The 23,194-nt window shown below is 42.7% G+C and overlaps 1 protein-coding gene across 5 annotated transcripts in view; it reads left to right on the forward strand.

Annotated features, from left to right (window-relative positions):
* The window catches only part of BANP (BTG3 associated nuclear protein), a 587,215-nt gene that overhangs the window by 358,027 nt on the left and 205,994 nt on the right, over positions 1-23,194 (forward strand). For all 5 annotated transcript variants that reach the window (XM_077453360.1, XM_077453364.1, XM_077453362.1 and 2 more), the window contains one exon: positions 10,222-10,389. In XM_077453360.1, the coding sequence (XP_077309486.1) occupies positions 10,222-10,389 (168 nt within the window). The remainder of the gene's footprint in view (positions 1-10,221; positions 10,390-23,194) is intronic.

Here is a 23,194-nt window from a genome sequence, read left to right on the forward strand (position 1 = left end):
TGGCGTAGAAGGAACACTGCATTTCATAAAAAGAACATTATACCAACAGTAAAATATGGTGGTGGTAGTGTGATGGTCTGGGGCTGTTTTGCTGCTTCAGGACCTGGAAGACTTGCCGTGATAAAAGGAACTATGAATTCTGCTGTCTACCAAGAGATCCTGAAGGAGAATGTCCGACCATCTGTTCGTGTACTCAAGCTGAAACGAACTTGGGTTCTGCAGCAGGACAATGATCCTAAACACACCAGCAAGTCCACCACCGAATGGCTGAAGAAAAACAAAATGAAGACTTTGGAGTGGCCTAGCCAAAGTCCTGACCTGAATCCTATTGAGATGTTGTGGTATGACCTTAAAAAGGCCGTTCATGCTCGAAAACCCTCTAATGTAACTGAATTAGGACAATTCTGCAAAGATGAGTGGGCCAAAATTCCTCCAGGACACTGTAAAAGCCTCATTGCACGTTATCGCAAACGCTTGGTTGCAGTTGTTGCTGCTAAGGGTGGCCCAACCAGTTATTAGGTTTAGGGGGCAATCACTTTTTCACACAGGGCCATGATGGTTTGGATTTTTTTTCACCTTTAATAATAAACACCTTCATTTACAAATTGCATTTTGTGTTTACTTGTGTTGTCCTTGACTATTGTTTAAATTGGTTTGATGTTCCGAAACACTTAAGTGTGACAAACATGCAAAGGAACAGGAAATGAGGAAGGGGGCAAACACTTTTTCACACCACTGTATATATATATACACACACACACACACACACACACACACACACTGCAATTATAAATAGTCCATATGTCATTCCAAAGAAACGTGTAAAATTAAAAAATAAATAAAAATTAGAGTAATTAAAAAAAGTGACAGGTGCTCTTCAAATGCATGCTCCATGCTCCTGATACCCTAGAGGAATTGCACTCACCCGAACCACTAACCCCACGTAGGGGTATCTCTCTTTCATAGTATCTGCCACTGTGCAACAATCATGAGATCTTATTTCTGCTGTGTGTTTCCGTGCTGAGGTTCCTCCTTTAGATCTCCCTCCGTATCTCCCACCTGTTTATCTGCAGTCTTCTCTACATCTGTTCAAATTCCAGAATTTATACAGCTTGTCTGAACTTTCAGAAAACAGGGGGTGGAAAGCTGAAGTTACACTCTGCAGAGCTCAGTGCTTTCTCTTGGTGTCAGGAAAACTTGACTGCTGTTGCCATACCTTTCTTACTCCAGAAAACTGTGTCAGGTCTTCGGGAATGCCTAGTGATTTTGCTGCAATTCTCAGACAGTATCGCCGGAAGTGGTGGGCCCACCACTTCCGGCGTTCCTGTCTAAGAATTGCAGCAATTCAACAACTTTTTCCACACTGCATAGTATTGCCTGGCTAAAAAGTTATCAATCATCAGTGATTTATGGTTGTGGTTACTCAGAGTAATGTAACATAGACACATATGAGAATTCTGTCTGTGATTATGAAGTGAAGGTGCAGAAGTTATATATTCATTCAATTTAATATAAAATGACCTGAAAACATTGATTTTCCCCACCAGACTTCTGGAATTCGTCAAGTTGCAGAGGTTAGCTGGTAACGGTTATCCATTCAGCGCGTTTCAAAGTATTACTAACTCGTGTTCTTCTTTTGATGTGTGATCTTGATGCTGTCACATCGTCTTTGGTATTCAGAGGTATATAATATCTACACCTGGAAACTGTTATGGTTCCTACTGTCAGTCATGACATGGATCCCAAATCACCAGTAATAAGTCATGCCATCATCAAGGGGTTAATACAGCAAATGAGAACAGGATTAGCTGGCAGGAAGCTTGTTTGGCTGGATCTCTATCTTGATTAGATGAGAACTGATCTTGTATTTTCCTCCTCCCTTCTTTCTAGAGATTTGTCATATTGCTGAAGATTTTAGCTCAGTTTATAATGTGTAACAGCACAATGCACAAAGCCTGTTTCTTATAATACAGATTCAGGCCTATTTTGTGATTTCATCACTGGAAACCTGAGAGGCGAGTGGCCCATTATGAGGTTGTGAGACCATAAGATCCAGGGTGGGAATAAGAGCGTTAACCTACTGTCCCCTTACAAAACGCAGCTAACCATAAATTATTGTGTCACATAAACCAGTTATATATGTCACCATAATTCCTGGATATTGTAGTCTAAAATGGTATTAAATCAAAAATGTAATATATTGCAGTATAGGGACACCTATTAGCAAAATTACACACCCTGCCTTGCCCCTTAAAGGAGAATTGTACAAAAAAATAAAGAATAGATAAACCCACAAGTGCTTTTTCTACCACTACTATTTCTTTATACTGATTTTTGAATTTGACAAATGCAGCGGGAAATTTAAGTATAAATTGGATGAAAGGTTTAGCACTGAGAACCACTTTTTTTAAAGATAAATAGTGCATTTTATATACAACTCTATAGATCAGACCAAAATGAAGAGGAAAGAGGGACAGAGTGAATTTGTTCCAAATCAGGGACAGTGCCTCGAAATCAGTGACAGTTGGGAGCTATGTAGTTTACCAATTCCTAGATGTGATGGATGCATTTGTTTTTTAATTAAAATGTATTAATACATTTATGAATGCTTCTGGAGACTAGCAGAACTTGATAAGAAAGGGGAGTAGTCATGTAATCTCAGCTATAGTCAAAGAACAGATTTTAGAACAACCTCTTACCCCTTCAGCAGAAGGCTTGGGCTTTGAACTGAAAAGGAGCCTGGACAGGATTTTCATTTCTTACCATTTTATTCCAGCTAGACTGTTGTCCAGCGGCGGCCCATCCATTAGAGGCGCCTGGCGCAGCCCCCTCTCTCTTGGCCACCCCCTATATGCAATGGATTCATGCATAGCATGAATCTATCAACGGTTGCCGCGGCCACCCCCTATTCATGTGTCCGGCCCCTTCCAGGACACCGGCCCATGAACTACAGAAATAGGGTAGGGCTGGGTCACAGAGAATGCAACCAGAGCTCACCCAGCAGTGGCGTTGGGAGGGGGGGGGGTGGGCTGGAGCCCTGTGTGGGTCCCCAAAAAGCCCCGGGTCTCAGGCATGCACAATTCTATTATTAGCCCCGAGCCCAACTGGGGACCGATCTGACCACGAGCATGGCCGAGTGACATAGCAGGTCCTGCTTTCTGGAGCCTACAGCGCATATGATAGACGTCCCACTGGTCCAATGTCCGGATCGCGGGACGTGTGACATCCACCATAGGCACTGCAGGCTCCAGAAGGTGGGAATTACAATACGGCTGCCACACCATGTCACTGTGACTAGATCCCCACTCAGCGCTCAGGTAGCTCTCCTCTCCTGTCCTGTCACGGCTCTGGCTGCCTGGAGTGTCTACTGTCTACTGCTGTGATGGGCATGCTACACACTATGGCTGAGCTGCAGGAGGAGGTCACGTCACCTGAAGTCTGGTCAGGTAGGTCAGTGAATGTCAGGTAGGTCAGTGTGGGTCACTGTATGTCAGGTAGGTCAGTGCATGTCTGGTGGGTCAGTGTATGTCAGGTCAGTGTGCGCATCAGGTAGGTAACACCCTCTCCCCCCTTGGTGCTGGGCTGGAACTTCGGGCCACCTAGCAACGCCCCTGCCACCCAGATGTGTTACAACCGTGAATGAATATTCGCTGTTGAAACACTGAGCCTTAATCCGGCCAATCAGAAGCAGGTGTGAGACTCGTTTCGCCGAAAAGAGAAGACTCACGATTGCCCGCCAAAGAGGAGGGAGGAAACAGAAGCCACCGTCGCCATGATGACCCGTGGAGATTAGTTGATGGGGTAATGGCTACTGACCGATCGACCAACCGGGGAGGGAGGGGGTTGTGGGGTGTGGCATACTATTACCCACCCCCAAAAAAAAATCCACCGGCCACCACTGCTGTTGTCAGCTTTAAAATAAAGAGACTAATAAACAAATAAAAGCAACAGTTCAACATAGCCCACATCACCTACCCTTCTTCAGTTCTGAAGTCTCCATCAGTCTCTATGCCATTTAACACCTCCAGAGATCCTTTCTCTGACTCCTACATCACTGTTGTAGCCACAGCCTACAGCACGGGGAATAGCCATCTGATAACCCTGGAATCATTGAATCTAATGAGACTAACAGAGGCTGAGCTGCTGTAGCAGAGAAAAGGTAGAAGACCAGAGCCTGACAATGGGACTTACTGAGAGAAATCTTTGTATATGGCAGGTTTAAAGCTGAAGTTTAGGTATGGCAATTTTTTATGTATGTATACTGCATGTGTGCCATACCTGTGGGATTATCAGGGAAGCTGATAATCACTGTAGTAGGCAACATTACTGCAATGATCTCCACTAGCTTCCAAGTTCAGTGCTGAGCGGCTGCCCTCCTGCATTGTGAATACGTGAGGTTGCTAGCTTGGCATGGACACTATTCTGGGAACACTTTACATGTTCTGAATGAATACAAAGCTGTGATTGGATGAGTTGGAGAGGCGGGAAAGTGATGTCACTCTCCACCTTGTTTTATCAGCGGACACCTTGCATTCATTGATTAAAATAAAAAGCGTTCTCTGAATGGTGCAGAGTGAGAGACTTCCTTTGTTCACTAAGCAGCAGGGAGGGTGTGCAACGTGGGACCGGTAAAGCTACTGAATATCAGTGTTGCAGCAATGCCTACTACAATGATTTCTTGTTTCTATGGGTGTCCCACAGGTATGACACATACATTTGTTAAGATGGAAAAAGGTAACTATGTAAAAATTGCCATTCCTAAACATCAACTTTAATTCCACTACCTCTTTTATTGTAGGTTCCTGGCACTTTGATTTGTTTAAAAAGGTTTTCTTTAACCTTGTTGCCTGTCACTACATTTGAACGCATCAGTTTGCTATAAGACAAAAGTTCCCAAAATCTTAGGCAATTCAAGGAATAAGCCTCTCAAACCTAGCAAGCTATGATATCACTAGTTCTTTGAGCGCTCTATTCTGCAAATTTCATAGATAGGCAACTCCTATCCTCATTGATTAGTGGTTTAAAATTTAATGATAACTACTGCAGTAGGGTACAGACACAAAAAGATACACTCAGCGTCTTTCCAAAATAATTGTTCTGTTTATTTAATGCAGTAAACATTTTTAGACACATGATTACGTAGGTATCACAATAATATTACAATTGTACTTTTATGGCAACAAGGGGCGTGACATAGGCAGGCTAATTCTAATCAGGACTTGAAAGAATGCAAACATGTAATGAAAGCATTATTAGTTCCCTGTGTGCAACAAGTGCAGTGTGAAATGCATAGACAAACATATAAAATAGAATACAATTATATACAGATTTTACAATTTCCTTAAAGCGGTTGTAAACCGCTGGAAATTTTTTATTTTTTTTTGTACCTGCAAGGTAAAGGCATAATGTACTAGTATGCTTCGCATACTGGCATATTATGTTAAACTTACTTTAAAAGGAAGCTCTTCCAGCACCGAGATGTCAGCGCTGCAGGTGCTCTCACCTTCACCTGTCTAGCTTCCGGGTTTGCGGACTCTGGCTCCGTGAACGGCCGGAGCCGCCTCTCATGGCACATGACTCTGAAGAAACGGCACGGGTGGCTGTTCCTTCAGAGAGCATGTGCCAGTGATATCACTGACTACATGTACACTAAATATTTCCTAAACAGTGTATGTTTAGGAGATATTTATGCTACCTATAGATAAGCCTTATTATAGGCTTACCTATATGTAAAAGCAAGAGATGGAAGTATACTTCCACTTTAACAGCTCTCTAATATTTGTTGTGCGGCAATTTAGCTGTCTAGCGCTAGGTGCACTTTAAAAAAAAAAAACGTTTGTAAGCCAACTAGGTAACATTTTCCAGGCCATTGTGTATTCGGTGTCTGCGTGTGTGTCCGTGAATTCAGCCATTACTTTCGTTAATCTGTTTTCGTGCAATGTTGTATTATTTAATGTTCTTTCTTCTCTTTTTATACAAAGCATCATTAAATCATTTATGGAGACTCCTCTCCCTCGCTGCTTTTACTGGATGGAAACACTTTAATGCCATATAATGTATTAAGATTATTTCAGCTAATTGGTCATGGCAGCTCTGGGAAAATAGATGTACTACATTAATCCCCATAATTATGGCTTGTAATGCACAGACACCATCAAGTCTTCTACCATTCATTACCATTTGTAACAGGATACACCACAAAATAATTTCAATAATTGGAGATAAAAATTACTGTCATGAAAAACAGAGATAGATGCAAGCCAGCATCAAGCACTACAGCTGCATAGGCTGTACTGTGGAGATCGCTCAGTGCTTTAAAAAGATCATGCAAGCAACACCAACAAGGCCCCCCCCCCCGCTGTCCTTGTGGGTCTCCACAGTCAATGACATTATGCACATGGAGGAAATGCTGGCTGTGGATAATGACACCTTAGGGAAATTTCAGACCCTATGGTTCCTCTGGATGGAATTCTCCACCTCAGACTCCTTGAAAAACATGTTACCACCCAATGGCCAATACTGGACCACTGCTTGACCAAACCCTGCAGGTTTGTCCTTCAACATTCGCGCAAACCCTCCCTTAACTTTCTGCCCCGATCTCACCCTATTCTCTAACACCTTTCCTTTCCTTTTTCTACTCTATTTTCCTGTTCTCCTGCTCCAGATATGACAGGGCTGACCTTGAGACCCAACACATTCTTCCAAGAGTTGATGATTTCATATTCTCTCGTGATGGGTGGTAATTACATGCGACAATACTTTAATTGTGTTTGTGTCTAGATTTTTCCCCTTCTATTCCTGACACATTTATTGTACTATTCAAAATACGATGCTGCATATTTGGATTCTCTGTTATATTTTCTTATCCTGAAATGCAATAAACACATATTTGACTCTAAAAAGAGAACGCATATCTGGGGTTTTGGACATTTTAGAATTAGCAGTTTTACGGTTTAGTGATGGAAAGGACATGAAAATAGCACTTCTATTGCAGCTCTCTTCTAATATCAATAGATATTTTAAGATATTGTCCAAAAAAAAAGTTTGATTGGATAATTATGACCAAACGGAGGTTGACAAAAAACAACAAGGTAATACGTTTCCCGTTGTGTTTCCCAAAACCACCCACACAGAAAAATGCATGGGATGCATGTGGGTGCCATTATTACTAATGGCACACTGCACACATTGGAAATAGCACCTGCACTGGTAACTGCACTACACTAGTAGTTCCCACGTCGGCTGCGATTGCTAAAATGCTGCAGGGACCTTTTCCTGGCATTTCAGAAGGCACGGCAGCCCTTTCAAATGAATAGGCTGCCATTCCCATGCAAAACGTGGCTTGTAGAGCCGCATTTGTGTGAACCTAGGCTAGTTATCAGAATGCAAGGGGTTTTATGCTCACATCTTTTGTTTCTGTGCTAGTATCATCCTTGTTGGTAATTAGGAAGGACACCCGCTTTTTCTAATTTGCCATAAATGAAAAAATAAATAAATTCTGCATTCAAATTCCCTCATGCAGCTTAACAAGCCTGGATTACATTTTGTCTTGTCTTGGTGTGCAGAACCCTGTGGATGTGTGACGTGTTGCTTTCTGTCAGAAAGACTTTGATAGACCTAACCTAACCAAATGTACCTTTTAAGTGGAACCCACAATAAGATCTTTATACGTTGTACACTAAAGCAGAACTATACTCCCCTCCCCTTGCTTCCTCGTCAACATCTTCTCTTGGTCTTCTTCCAGGAACAGGATCCTCAGCCATCTTGATTTGTCATACCTGAGTGATGTAACTCCCATGCATGCGCATCCATCTTGGAACCCAGCACTTTGAGCTGCACAGGCAAATAAGAATCATTTATTCCGGAAGAGACATGCAATGTTTCTTCAGCAATTAAAAGCCTGGCTGTTTGAAAATTTACATTTTCTTTGCAAAGTTCAGCTTGAGGCTGAATGCTTTCACATGTTCCATGTATGTTAAACTATAACTCCCTTTTAAAGACTGTATCAAAAATCCAATAATTTGTTTCAAAGCTTTCTGGCCACTCTGTGTGTGGGCAACTTCCAGGATTTCAGTCCATTTAATATAAAGGCTCCCGCTGCTATGTATATGAGCATAGAACGCGGCTTCTCTGTTGGGTTCAGTGGACTGAGCACGCTTCATTCAATTTTATAGATCGATGAGATTGAATTGTTGCCTTCTGTGCACATTTGTTTTTTTTTCTCTCCCTACAGTTGGCTTTTTTTCCCTCCAGTATTTCAAATGGCATCCAGGGACCCAAGCCCCTACCAAAACAGACCATTTCACATATGAAATCTCTCAAGCTTGCAAAAATGCTAAGTTATGATTTAAGAATATGTTTATAGTCTGCCAAAGAGTGAGCTGTCAAATGCTATAGTTTATTTCAGCTCTGTGAGTTCAAAGTTTCACGGCTACACGCCTCTGTGGCGGTGGAATCATATGGTACAAGCGTTTTGCTGAGGGGTGCTGGGCCAAGTTTGTTAATATTGGATGACTTTCACAAAGCTCTTTAAGCTTTAAATGCTCGATGTGGACTATTGTTAGCTGGTCTACTTTCCATATGCACTGATTCTTGTGTGTTTTTTTTTGCCATTTAATTTTGTTGGTGTGAAGATGTACTTTTATGCTTATGTGCAACACAAGCTGTAGAGCTAAATCAGATTGCTGAATGTAAACTCCTAGTTTGATTTTCTTTTTTTAAATTAGAGGGGTAAGAAGTTGGGATACCTAAATGGTACAGCAAAGGTGTGATCTTTATTCCAGTGCAGTTGGACAAAAATCATATGCTCTCCTCAGGTGTATGTACAGTTGAGTTTAGAGGCATCTTAATATAGCGCAGTCTTACCCCGAAGGGTCCCGACTTGCATAGCAGAGTTCCTGGGGAGAGAGGGCCCAAGGACCAGAAGCAGCACAGAGTGGCAGAAGGGTAAAAGAGAGAGAGAATACGCAGGAAAAGCCTGCATGAAAAGCCATGTCTTAAGTAGCCCGCGGAAGACTGGAATAGTAGGGGCCTCCTGGAGCTCGACAGGGAGGCTATTCCATAGTACGGCACCCTGATGAGAGAAGGCCCCACCACGCCGGATCTTCTTGGGCACAGAGATGTAGAGGAGAGCTCTACCGGTATATCTGAGTGATCAAACAAGATCCAACAAGAGCTGAGGTATCCTTTTCTCTGTCTCAAAAGTGGGACATCAGGGGTCTGTTTAGACCCCTGATATTTCACCAAAGCCCTCAATGGGACGTAAAACAAATGAAAACTATAACATTGTAAAAAACATAAATTAAATTTAAAAAAAATACTGACACCAGTGGTAGAACTACCAGGGTCAGACTTGCGACTGGGCTCTGGCGTTCCGCCACCATGGGGGGACCCCAAGACAGCAGGAAGGTGGCCCGCTGTGGGACTGTAATAAATTGCCCAACGATGGGAGTAAAGGGCCCAAGGAGCAGAGGGAAGGACCCTTCATGATTTCTTGCACCGGGGCCCTGAAGGTTCTAGTTACGCCTCTGGCTCTCCTCCAATCCAATGCCTTTAAAAGGACATACATATTCTTTACTGTAATCTTACCTGGATAAAACAATCAAATAAAGCATTTTTAAATAAGAGCCATTCATCCGTTTGTTCCTTTATTTGACTTTGCTCAACTGGATTGAAGTTATTGTAAACCTCTGAAATGAAAAATGATCAAAGCTCAATAGTGTGTACTAGCCCCAATCCAAAGCACCTAATGTGGTCACTTCTGACAGTCTATGCCGATACCACAGAATTGTGGGAGACAGTCCTGCCCCCTGCCCCCTCCTCCCTTTCAGCACATATAAGTTGATTTACAGCCTTAGCGGTGCATGTTTCCTTATGAGACTGTGTAAAGGGGTGTGTGTCCATTCCCTCCACTCAAGTCTCAGATTATACTCCGCTCTGTGTTGCTGTGAACTGTGATGCCAGATACCCACCTCCTGCCCACTTGGGCTGAGGAATAGCCTTTGTTCTGTGTGTTTTAGAATGCTATAGAAAAGAGAGGGCTTCAGATGAACAGGTACAACTTATGTATTTCATCTCTGTGCATTACCAGAGGCTAGTCACTTCTGAGAGTATTTGTAAGGGATTATTCCAATTATTTTAAATGTAGTCTATGTAACATATTTGGCTGAATTAAAATACATTAAAAGAAGTAATTGTGGTTGTGTTTCTTTTCTTACACAGGTCATCTATTCCACAAGTTCCGAATCACAGAGTCCGACTGGTACCGGATAAAACAAAGTATTGATTCCAAGTGTCGCACAGCTTGGCGCAGGAAGCAGAGAGGGCAAAGCTTGGCAGTAAAAAGCTTCTCACGTAGAACACCTTCAAACACTTCATATAACGCAGCTGGTAAGTCGTACAGACCTGCCCCCCCCCCCCCCCCCCCTCCTCTTGCTGTTACCCTCTATTGCTTTTTTGGTGATGTAACATTTTGATCTTCCCATCACTTTCTGAGTCACAACAATGAACAGAGAGAATAAATCTCCCTGTAATGGACTCAGACACCAATAAAAGAAAACATAAGAAGAATCATAACCCTTCCACACTCCAAAGAATAAAAAAAAAAAACAAAAAAAAAAAAACGACAAAATCAATTTTAAACAGAACTTTTAGAATAACAATGTCTTTCCTTTGGAAACATGCTCCAGGAACATTTATATAGTGCCTTGAAAAAGTATTCATACCCCTTGACATTTTCCACATTCTGTCATGTTGCAATTAAAAATGTAATTGGATTTTATGTGGTAGATCAACACAAAGTGACACATAATTGTGCAGTGGAAGGAAAATGATAAATGGTTTTCCAAATTTTTTACAAATAAATATGTGAAAAGTGTGGGGTACATTTGCATTCAGCCCGCCTGGGTCAATACTTTGTAGAACCGCCTTTCGCTGCAATTACAGCTGCAAGTCTTTTTTGGGATGTCTCTACCAGATTCGCACATCTATAGAGTGAAATTTTTGCCCATTCTTCTTTGCAAAATAACTTTAAGCTCTATCAGATTGGATGGAGAGCGTCTGTATACAGCAATTTTCAAGTCTTGCAAGAGATTCACAATTGGATTTAGTTCTGAACTTTAACTGGGCCATACTAACACATGAATATGCTTTGATCTAAATCATTCCATTGTAGCTCTGGCTGTATTTTTAGGGTCGTTGTCCTGCTGGAAGGTGAACCTCTGCCCCAGTCTCAAGTCTTTTGCAGACTCTAAGACCCCTTTCACACTGAGCAGTCTCGGGCGTAGTTTTAGCAGTGCTATGTGGCTTTAACCCCCGCTAGCAGCTGAAAAGGGGTTAAATCCGCCCACAAAATGCCGCTGCAGCAACGCTTTGCCAGTGGTATAGCAGCGCTGCCCCATTGTTTTTAATGGGCAGGGGCGCTTTAGGAGCGGTGAGTTCACCTCTCCTAATGCTGTCCAAAGAAGCTGCTGGCAGGACTTTTTTTTTTACGCCCTGCCCACGCACCGCTCCAGTGTGAAAGCCCTCAGGCTTTCACACTGGAGTGAATGGAGCCGCTGTTTCAGGGTGCTTTACAGGCGCTATTCTTAACGTTATAGCGCCTACAAAGCACCTCAGTTTGAAAGAAGTCTAACAAGTTTTCTTCTAAGATTGCCATGTATTTGCCTCCATCCATCTTGCCATCAACTCTGACCAGCTTCCCCATCCCTGCTGAAGAAAAGCATCCCAACAACATGATGCTGCCACCACCATGTTCACGGTGTTCAGGGTGATGGGCAGTGTTAGTTTTCTGCCACACACATAGCATTTTGCTTTTAGGCCAAAAAGTTAAAGTTTGGTCCCATCTGACCAGAGCACGTTTTTCCACATATTTGCTGTGCCCCCCACATGGCTTCTCGCAAGCTGCAAATGGGACTTCTTACGGCTTTCTTCCTACCACTTTTCCATAAAGGTCAGATTTGTGGAGAGCACGACTAATAGTTGTCCTGTGGACAGATTCTCCCACCTGAGCTGTGGATCTCTGCAGCTCCTCCAGAGTTACCATGGGCCTCTTGGCTGCGTCTCTGATTAATGGTCTCCTTGCCCGGCTGGTCAGTTTTGGTAGGCTTGCAGTTGTGCCATAGTCTTTCCATTTTCATATGATGGATTGAACAGTGCTCTATGAGATTTTCAAAGCTTGGGAATTTTTTTTTATAAAATAACCCTACTTTAAACTTCTCCACAACTTTATCCCTGATCTGTCTGGTGTGTTCCTTGGTCTTCATGATGCCGTTTGTTCTCTAAGGTTCTCTAACAAACCTCAGAGGGCTTCATAGAACAGCCATATTTATACTGAGATTAAATTACACACAGGTGGACTCTATTTACTAGTTAGGTGACTTCTGAAGGTAATTGATTCCACTAGATTTTAGTTAGGGGTATCAGAGTAGAGGGCGCTGAATACAAATTCACACCACACTTTTCAGATATTTATTTGTAAAGAAATTTGAAAAACATTAATAATTTTCCTTCCACTTCACAATTATGTGCCACATAAAATCTAAATAAAATACATTTACGTTTTTGGTTTTAATATGACAAAATTTCAAGGGGCATGAATACTTTTTCAAGGCACTATAGCTATGATTGATCAGGTATTGAACAATTACAGCATAGAATCTGGAATATGATAATCTCCCATTAACCCACAGTGCAGCAGACTTCTAATGGAGACACCTGTTCTAGTGACAGTTTTTCAAAGGGCTTGTTCATGCTAGCATTTGGGGGAGGGGGGTGTTAAAACTTTTACCTCCGACTGCTACCTCTGTAGCTGCAGATGCAGCAACCGGAGGTGTGCACATGCTACGGCCACCCTGCTTTCCTTTGCAGCTGTGGCAGGAATTCTGCCCACTGTCTCTGTCTACAGTTGTAGTGCCCACTAAAAATGACCCACTAAAGTGAATGGGGCTAGTACGGCAATCAGGGTTACAGCAGGCGGCGAGCAAGCAATAAAACACCACCTTATCACCTGTCAAATGCTTTCTGAAGAGCGATCAGAGCGTGGATTGCTCTTCAGAAACCATAGCTTATGTGCAGAAAGGCTAAAGTTTTGAAAGAAATAGAAAAGCCATAACTTTCAGTGCCATCCCCTTTTTAGTTAGACCAAAAAGTGACCAATCAGCAGAAGAGATTGACTAGACTTTGGTGATAGAGATGTCAATAGCCAGTTCAGGGCCCAGGGCAGGTAGCACAGTCTCTTGTACGCCCGATAACCTTGGCTCCTTCACTGTTTACATGGGGTATTCCTGGCTCCCACCTATGAGTTACAGCCGTGTTGTGGAAGAGCTGTACAACTTATATTAAAAGCAGCATTTTGGAGCCTCTCCCAGAGAAATGGGGAACAGAAATAATTCCCTGCACTGGTCTTTTTTGGATGCGTATTAAGTGTAACCACTGTATCTTCAGTGCACAGGGCCAAACTCTGATTTCAGTGGAAAAATCCAATTCTCCAAACGGTCTTCATTCCAAGAGGCTGAAATGAAAAAAGTAGGCAGAGAATTAGTAATTAAAAAAGTAAAAGTAGTTCTGCAGCTATGCAGTCTTGTAAAGGTAATGAGCTGACTCAGGAGTTTTATTCATTGTACCAGGTGAGGTAAAATGTGCATCAGCCATGTTCAGGATACAGGAACTCTGAGTAGTACTGTATTGCATTGTCTTTAAGTATCCCAAATCACGCTGGAATAACTGTCAATGATCAGATCTAATAGTGCTGTAACATAATATATGTTCTTATATCCAAGAGGTTATTCGGCTTAGATTGTAGATGGTCTTCCAGGGGCTGTCTTAATTAACCTCAGTTATTGGCCACGCTCTTACCATAATAGGCAGGGCTGCAGAATGTATCCGGCAGTCTTCCTGTACCCCACAGTTATTGGAAATATGTCAGCAATGTGTTCACACTGAGAGCTGCAGGAGCATCCAGGTATTGCTCCCTCTCCTCGCCAAATTCTTGGAATGATAGTCCACTTTCCTATGAATCAGAGCGATTTTTCAGCTGCTGCCTTTCAAGAGCCCAACATCTGCGGATTTAGATGTACATTGTAAGAGCTTTGTACAAATTAGTCACTTGGTAGATAAATTCTACATCCATTTGTACAGCATGAAAGCTGGAGCAAATGTGGAGGCCCCAGCAACCATACTGATAACCTTGATTTATTTGTTCCAGAATCTGCTACTACACTAGAAAAGTTTCAGCCCTGGGGGTGAATGAGGTTGAATCCCAACCAAAACATTTCTCTAGTTTTATGTAAAGTGGGAAATTGTTAGAATGTCTTTCAGGATTTAAGAAAAAAAAAACATCCCCGCCGGGAGAAGATAGTGATTATCGCATCTGCTACGATAATCGCAGGCAGGCTGGTTGTACCCAAGCTGATTGATCGATCAACTTGGTTCATTCAGCCTGCCTAAATCTTGGCTGGTTCCTGCTGAACCGGCCGAAATTCGAATTGTGTATGGCTGGCCTAAGGGAAAATTTTTAATTTTACAGATACCACCAGAACAATAGTGACAACTGTTATCATAACAGCTGTCAAAGGCAGGGTTGCCTCTCACTTGAGATGTCCCCTGGCTTAATGCTCCTCTGGAATAATGGTCTATAAGACACTTGACTTAAAGCGGGAGTTCCGCCGTTTTTTTTTTAAAAGCCAGCAGCTACAAATACTACAACTGCTGACTTTTAAAATAAGAACACTTACCCGCCCAGCGCGCCCGCGATGTCGGCACCCGAAGCCGATCTCTCGATCGTCTCTCGGGTGCTGCCGCCGCCATCTTGGGTATGGGAATCAGGAAGTGGAGCCTTGCGGCTTCATTTCCCGGGTTCTCTACTGCGCATGCGCGAGTCGCGCTGCGCAATAAGGATGGTCCCCGCTGTCTCTGGGATCCGTGTGTTTCCCAGCAGACAGCGGGGGACCTTCGGAAAGGGGCGTATATTCTGCAGATATCTATGCCGGAAGTGGGTGCAGATACCTGTACTGTACAGGTACCTGCACCCCCCTCCCCCCTGAAAGGTGCCAATTGTGGCGCCGGAGGGGGGGAGGGTTCCAATGAGCGGAAGCTCCACTTTAGGGGGGAGCTCCGCTTTAACAGGGACACAAACAGCAGAAAAAAAGCCAACACTGATCCTAACCCTTTCTGACACCATCCAAGAGTAAATATTCAGCGTGTGAGGGCAGATGATATATCCACATGTGATATGAGTGACTGTGTTTTTGGCTGGTGAGAAAGCCAAAGGAACAGAGGCAATGCTTGCCAGGTGACCCAGGTGCTTAGTCTGCCGAGTCAGTACACATTTGTTAGCCATGAGCTTCAATCTTCTGTCAGCCACTGCTGGACACCTGGGCCTCTGCACTGCTTGCCATCAACAAATGGAGATTACATTTTTCATTAATCACACGTTTTTTTTATATTTCTTGGACCTTGTTATTAATGTGGAAGATAAAAATCTAGACACTCGTGATGCAGTTTGGAATCATGTTTTTCCCTTGTGGACAGCTTGTTTCAGACCCATGCAATCTCTTACAGACCTTGTTAAGTGGATTAAGCTTCTAATGGAAACTATTTTCTTAAAGTAAACTTGGAAGATCTGGTCAACAGCTTTTAATGAAACATCACATCACTCAACTGTGAATCGATGCAGGCACTTCTAGTAATAGGCTTTCTTTAAGATTCCGAACCTCACACTGAACACTGAGTTTTAACTCTCAGCTGGTCCTCCCCATGTTTAAAGTTTCCAGGTCCTGATTTGTGTGTAGTGTAATCTACATACAGTATATTATTTATGCTGAGCAAAAATGTAAGCCGGTTAGCCCTTTACTGTCTGTTTAGAGGATGGAGTGTTTCACTTTACCTAAATAATATAGAAAATGGAGGTTTATGAGCAGGACGTATGGTGAAGGTAGGTATGTGAGTATGCATGGAAGAGTGAAGAAGGTGAGAAGGATGTATGGAAGATTTAGGTTTCTGAGTAGGAAGTACAGAATAATTAAATTTGTAAAGAGAACATATAGAAGAGGATAGGTTTGTAAGAACGATGTATGGAAGATTTAAGTTTGTGCAAAGTACATATGGAAGATGGAGGTTTCTGAGGAGGACATATGAAGTGATGAATGAGGTTAGGTTTCTGAGAGGTTTGTGAGGACATATAAAAGAGTGAAGTTTGTGAGGATGTATGGAAGGGGGATGTTTGTGAGGGGGACAAATGGAAGATGGAGGTTTCTGAGAAAGACGAATTGAAGTTTGTGAGGAGGAAATGTGGAAACATGAACTTTTTGAGGAAGATGTCTGTAAGAGGTAGAATCCTGAATAGGACAAAAAATTTGAATAGGTTTATGAGGAGAAGAAATTAAATAGGGTGGTTTTAGAGAGGTTGGTGAAAAAGGAACAGGACTGATAAATATTTGTAGCAGCTAAATATCTGCTATTAGAATGCTTTTGGAGGAAGGATAAAGGGTTATACAGGTTTTTTTCCAGTATTCAGTCTTATGTTGAATGTTTAAAGCAGTTGTAATCCTCAGACTTGCAAAATGAACAAAGCATATCGCTCTATAGTGTGTACTTGTCTCAGTCCAGAGCACAAAGTGTAATTTCTGTGTGCAGATTTGTTTCTCTGCTATAAGCATGAGTTACCTCTAATGAGAGAAGAATGGTGATTGGGAGGGCACAGTCTGTGATATCTCTTCCTGTGTGCTGTGTGAAGGGGTGTGTCCCTTCCCTCCAATCAGTTCTTGGCACTCTCTTCACTGATGTAACTTCAGCTCTCCCTGAACTTACGCTTAAAGCCTCCTTCCCAGATCCAAATGGTGAAACAGAGCTTTTGGGGGGGTGCGGCTACCCGGTTTTGACTGGTATCCGCAGCCACTTTTGTTCCAGTCGCCTTAGGCGATCGGAAGTGGAAGTTTTCCTTTCCCCTCCCTCTCAAAGTCTTGTGGGACACAAGACAGGTCCTAGAAGACTTCGGGACCAATCAAAGAGTGCAACGCCTCTCGTGCATGTGCAGTGGGCACCCAGCTGTGAAGCTGCAAGCTGTTACAGCTGGGTGCCAATAGTAGAAATGCCGGGGAGGGAGGAGAGAGGAAGAAAACTGCTGGGGTGAGTGCACCTCTGGACCATGGGACAGGTAAGTGTGTGTTTATTAAAAGTCAGCAGCTACACTTTTTGTAGCTGCTGCCTTTTAAAAAACAAATGACTGGAACTCCACTTTAATCTCTGTGTATCACTTGAGGCCAGTCACTTCACTGGGTATATGTTGGAGGAATAATCTCACATGGATAGACAGATTAATATTGTAGTAGGTTCTCCTAACTGTTCAGCTGTGAGAAACATATGAGGACTTCTGCTAGACCAGTGTTATCATAAAGATACTGCTCCCTTAGTCCTTCTTCCAGGCGGATCCGAGCAGGCCACCCATTGACTTCTATGGGCAGGTGGATATCAGCGTAGATGTGTCCGCTGACAACTGCCTGCCATTCGATCCCACAAGATCCGCTCAAAACAGGCAGATGGCGATACATTCGCCGTCTGTCCAGCGGATGGGGTCGGATGAAAACAGACAGGCTGTCAGTTTTCATCCGATCTCGCCATAGAGAACAGCTGGGCTCTGATTGGTCCGTCCCTGCACAGTGAGCAGAGATGGACCTTTCATTCACCTGCTCAGGGAGGATCAACGGAGCAATCCCCCACTGATCTGGCGGAGTCCGTCCAGCAGATCAGCCATGTGAAAGGGGCCTTAAAGTGTTACTAAACTCACAATAGTAAAATCAGTCTGTATATACAGTAAAAAAATGCTTGTTATACTCACTGTGGGACTTAAGGGGTAAATCCTCTGCATTGTGTAAAAAGACTATTTGATTCTGTATGCACAGATTCTCCTCTTCTTACATTGTTCCCATGACATATCCAGATAAGACAGGGCTAGTCGAGTCAATTTGCACATGCTCAGTTTTGTCTCTTTTGCTGGAGAGAACATTTCCTTTTTGAGCGGAGCTACTTAGGGCTAATGGTATTAACATCACACATTTGGGCATGTATACAGATCCTAGATGACAGCCCAGTCCCTCCCTTCCTCCTTCCAATCAGCGCTGGCTGGACAGAGGGTTTGGGGGTCAGTCAGGAGCACAAGACACATCAGAGGAGAGAGAAGTCTCCTCCTACAAGAATATTTAGGACTCGGCCCGAGACACTGCTATATGTCACATGACCGCTGTATACCGCTCATCAGAGAAGGTACATATCCGTTTTATTTTAATGAAAAAAAAAAAAGTATAGGTTGTTTGTACTGCGGGGGTGCTGATGCATTATTTTTACATTCATTGGTTTAGTAACACTTTAATTAGTCCTCCCCATTGGTTCCTGTGTTTTAATTACTGTCACTTACCTATAATGCGTTTATTTTTAGATATAAAATGATTGGTGCACATTTATTCATAAACTTAAAAAACAAATGACCAGACAGTGAGAGGTTCCAAACCACATTAGAGAAGCCAAGCCATAGATCTCTGAGCACCGACGTCTGGAGGAGGCATCGATTTTAATTTTGGCGAGGCAATTGATTTTGACAGATTAAACTCTTCTTTTAGAGAAAGGTGATATTAAGGGAAAAAAATGCAGGAGAGGAGAGTTATAATTGTTTTTATTCCATAATTGACCATTAAACTTGAAAAATAAAGCTTTTTGCATGATGGCAAAATCCTCTGTTGTTACAAATTGTAAAAACACACAGCATGTTGTATAGAGATACACAAGAAAGTTGCATGGTTTATAAATCTAAATTGATTAAAGAAATACAATACAGAGTGCTTCTAGACTGGCTTCACAATGCCAATATAATTTTTAAAATAACAGTAGTCTTTATTTTCAAAATGGGCTGTCCTCATGTTATTATTATTCAGGATTTATATAGCACCAATAGTTCGCACACCACTTTACATTATAAAGGGAGACCGTACAGTTACAATACAATTCAATTCAAGAGAGTTAGGAGGGCTCTGCTTTGTGTCAATTATGATAATACAGTAGCAGTACATTTATAAACAGCATGATAGACAAGTGGTTGAGCGGTATCGGCTTTAAGGGCTTTCTGATAAAAGTGATGGGCCTCTCAAAGGAGACAGTGACTGCAGGAATGGATCTCTGTTTTTATTTTATTTTTACACTATAAATGAAAAAAATACAGATAATTAAAAAAAAAAAAACATGTTTCTATTAAGTGTCAATATTTTGTGTGGCCACCATTATTTTCCAGCACTACCTTAACCCTCTTGGAAGTTCACCAGAGCTTCACAGGTTGCCACTGGAATCCTCTTCCACTCCTCCATGCAGATATCATGGAGCTGGTGGATGTTAGAGATTCTGTGCTCCTCCACCTTCCGTTTGAGGATGCCCCAAAGATGATCAATAGGGTTTAGGTCTGGAGACATGCTTGGCCAGTCCATCACCTTTACCCTCACCTACTTTAGCAAGGGAGGGGTTGTCTTGGAGGTGTGTTTGGGGTCGTTATGTTGGAATACTGCCTTGTGGCCCAGTCTCCGAAGGGAGGGGATCATGCTCTGCTTCAGTATGTCACAGTACATGTTGCCATTCATGGTTCCCCCAATGAACTGTAGCTCCCCAGTGCAGACAGCACTTGTCCATGATACTCCCACCACCATGCTTGACTGTAGGCAAGACACATTTGTCTTTGTACTCCTCACCTGGTTGCTGCCACACACGCTTGACACCATCTGAACCAAATACATTTTTCTTGGTCTCATCAGACCACAGGACATGGTTTAAGTAATCCATGTCCCTAATTTGCTTGTCTTCAGGAAATTGTTAGTGGGCTTTCTTGTGCATCATCTTTAGAAGAGGCTTCCTTCTAGAATGACAGCCATGCAGACCAATTTGATGCAGTGTGCAGCGTATGGTCTGAGCACTGCAGGCTGACCCCCCACCCCTTCAACCTCTGCAGCAATGCTGGCTGCACTCATATGTATATTTCCCAAAGACAACCTCTGGATATGACGCTGAGCACGTGACCTCAACTTCTTTAGTCAACCATGGCGAGGCCTCTTCTGAGTGGAACCTGTCCTGTTAAACCGCTGTATCATCTTGGCCACCGTGCTGCAGCTCAGTTTCAGGGTCTTGCCAATCTTCTTGTAGCCTAGGCCATCTTTATGTAGAGCAACAATTCTTTTTTTCAGATCTTCAGAGTTCTTTGCCATGAGGTGCCATGTTGAACTTCCAGTGACCAGTATGAGGAAATTTTTATGAATTTAATCCACTTTGGAATAAGGCTGTAATATAACAAAATGTGGAAAAAAGTGAAGTGCTGTGAATACTTTCTGGATGCACTGTAACTACACAAATATATTGTGACATAAACAATTGCATCTTATACCATTTTATTCTGCAGGATCTCTTCTTCCAGACACTACATACTTTTTTGGGGGGTTTCCAGTAATTTCTAGCAAATTTAACATGTGTGCAAAAAATAAAAAAAATATCCTGATAGGGAAAGGAATTAGGCTTCAAAGACAGCAGTGCATTGAATTGCGGCATGGCAAAAATTATCCCCCCATCACACTTGGCTGACAGTACCATGAACAATCGTTTGGGCCAAGCATAGATTTTTTTTTTTTTGGCACCAACAAGAGAGACTTCGGCATTCCCTGATCTGGGTGAAGATCATCTCTTTTCTGTAAGCATCATTGGAACCACGTTTAGAGTATAAATATATCATCGGATATGCTTATTCGCTTCTGAAGTCTTCCTTTGCTGCTCTCTGACACATTTGCATGTTGGAGAAGTCCAGCTGCCAATATAAAGCAAATTCAGTCATCTGTACTAATGAGATATCCGTGCTTGTAAGGCAGGTGCTCTATCTTTGATATACAGGCGATGTACGAGACATAACAGTTTGTTTTGACATCAATTTGAAAAGTTTCAGATGCACGTAATGCTCTGGAAGAAATAACTCTATTTTTTTTATTCCTTGTGCTCGGGGTAGAACACTAATGAGAGTAAATATGAAAACATTAGGTCCGGCTGATCAGACATGCAAGTCTGTGTGTGACATTGCAGCTAATAGAATGTAAATATAACATGCTTTATGTTTTTTTACATCCCCTGAAGGTGTTTGAGTCTGCATACCAGTTTTCAGCCCAGAAAAGAATGTACGCAAAACAGGAATCAAGGACGTTAATTGAAAACTTGTGTTACAGTGCAGATGTCAGTCGTTGATTAGTGGCAGAAATCCTAATAGGAGAAACAAAAGCCAAGGGCAGGGTTCCCAAAGTGTATTCATATTTTAATATATATATATATAGTGTGTGTGTGTGTGTATATATATATATATATATATATATATATATATATAATATATATATCGTTTTTTTTAATTGGAAACTCCATGCTGTTAGAACCCTGGTATAAACTGAACCCAGGTCCCCAGAAGTGAGCACAGCTCTGACTATGCATTGACTATGCCCTAAACCAGTGATGGCGAACCTTGGCACCCCAGATGTTTTGCAACTACATTTCCCATGATGCTCAACTACACTGCAGAGTGCATGAGCATCATAGGAAATGTTGTTCCAAAACATCTGGAGTGCCAAGGTTCACCATCACTGCCCTAGACCCCTCTTTCACACTGGGGCAGTTTGCAGACACTTTAGCCCTAGAAATAGCCTCTGCAAAGTGCCTGAAACCCGCCTCCTATTCATTCCAGTGTGTCTTTGCTCACTGGGGCGGTGCGCTTGCGGGACATTCGGAAAACTCCTGCAAGCAGAATCTTTGGGGTGGGTTGGGAGCTCTGTATTTAGCGCTTCCAAACGCCCTGCCCACTTGAATGAATAGGCAGTGCTTTCAAAGTGCTGCAAAATGGGAGTTTTTAAACACTTTTTTTGGGTTAAATGTGCCCCGCTAGCGGGCAAAAAGCACTGCTAAAACTACAGCGTTTTAGCGCTAACAGACGGGGCTTTCAGTCTGAAAGTAGCCTTACAGTTTTCACCTCCTGCAATAATACCTGTTGAGTCTGCCAGTGAAATTGCCAAATGCAGCTTCCTGTGATTGAGTGGCAACGATGCTGCACTGTTCCTGAATTCAGAGCCGAGATTCCACACTCATGTGGGCTGTGTCTTCTTGCACTACACTGGAGTGAAAGAATGTTGCAGGAGGAGTGGCTATCTGAATTGATTCACAGGGCTGTAGCTTGTCATTCAGCACCTGACCACACCTAGTCCTGCCCACTTCTCCCAGGGTTGCTGCAGTGTCTGGGGAGGGGGAGCTTGTGAGATACAAATGAGGGAGGATTTGGCTCAGTCAGGGGAGGTAAAGGAAGGTTTTAAGCATTTTTACTTGTATAGTAACTGGATTTGGTACTTGTTTAGACTGTCAAACAAGCATTTAATGTACTTTAAAGTATCTAAAGTCAAACCTTTTTTTTTTCTTTTTTAGGATAGGAATGATTAAAATCCTGTAAATATTTGTATTGATATCAGTGTCCCATTGGGTAAGATGACTAAACAGGAAGTGACAGTGGTCACTGGAACAATTGTCTCCACTGGATGTTTCTCTTCTGTTCTTGCTGGAGTGACAACCAAGATATTAGATTTTTCTTCACTTTCTGTCCCATTTATCACCAGGAAAAATATAAAGAGGCAATATAAAGGGGCAATTCTTTCCAGTGGGGACACAAACAGCAATAAAAACCTTAGAGGATTTCTAATCCTTCCCCACTCCATCCCAAAGCAAAAACTGAGTTTTGGCTTTATATTCTCTTTATCCTGCTACCATCGACTGTATTCATATATACAGCCAGTGGGATTTAACTGTATACTGTATATATACGGCAGCTCTACTGCACAGGATCACGTACCTAGTACATGATCCTGCACGTCTGTGTCAGGAGTGCATGCACACACTGCCAGCGGCCTGCTCCCGCTGTGATTAGACACAGCAGGTACGGCAGACCCTATGTCCACCGGCATCCACTGATGCTTCAGTACACAGGCAGAACGGCGGTCTGCCTATGTACACAAGGTAGATCTCTGTTCTGTCACTACAGAAGGCATGGATCATGGGTCTCTGCTAAGCAGGGGGCACCGATCTATGCCTTCTCCTAGTACAAGCACCTTCTCCACAGTAGTAAAGCCCTGGTCAGGCACACATTTAACCCTTTGAT

The sequence above is a fragment of the Lithobates pipiens genome, unplaced genomic scaffold (assembly GCF_037356315.1).
Source record: "Lithobates pipiens isolate NorthernLeopardFrog02 unplaced genomic scaffold, aLitPip1_a1.2 Scaffold_10, whole genome shotgun sequence".
Taxonomy (NCBI): domain Eukaryota; kingdom Metazoa; phylum Chordata; class Amphibia; order Anura; family Ranidae; genus Lithobates; species Lithobates pipiens.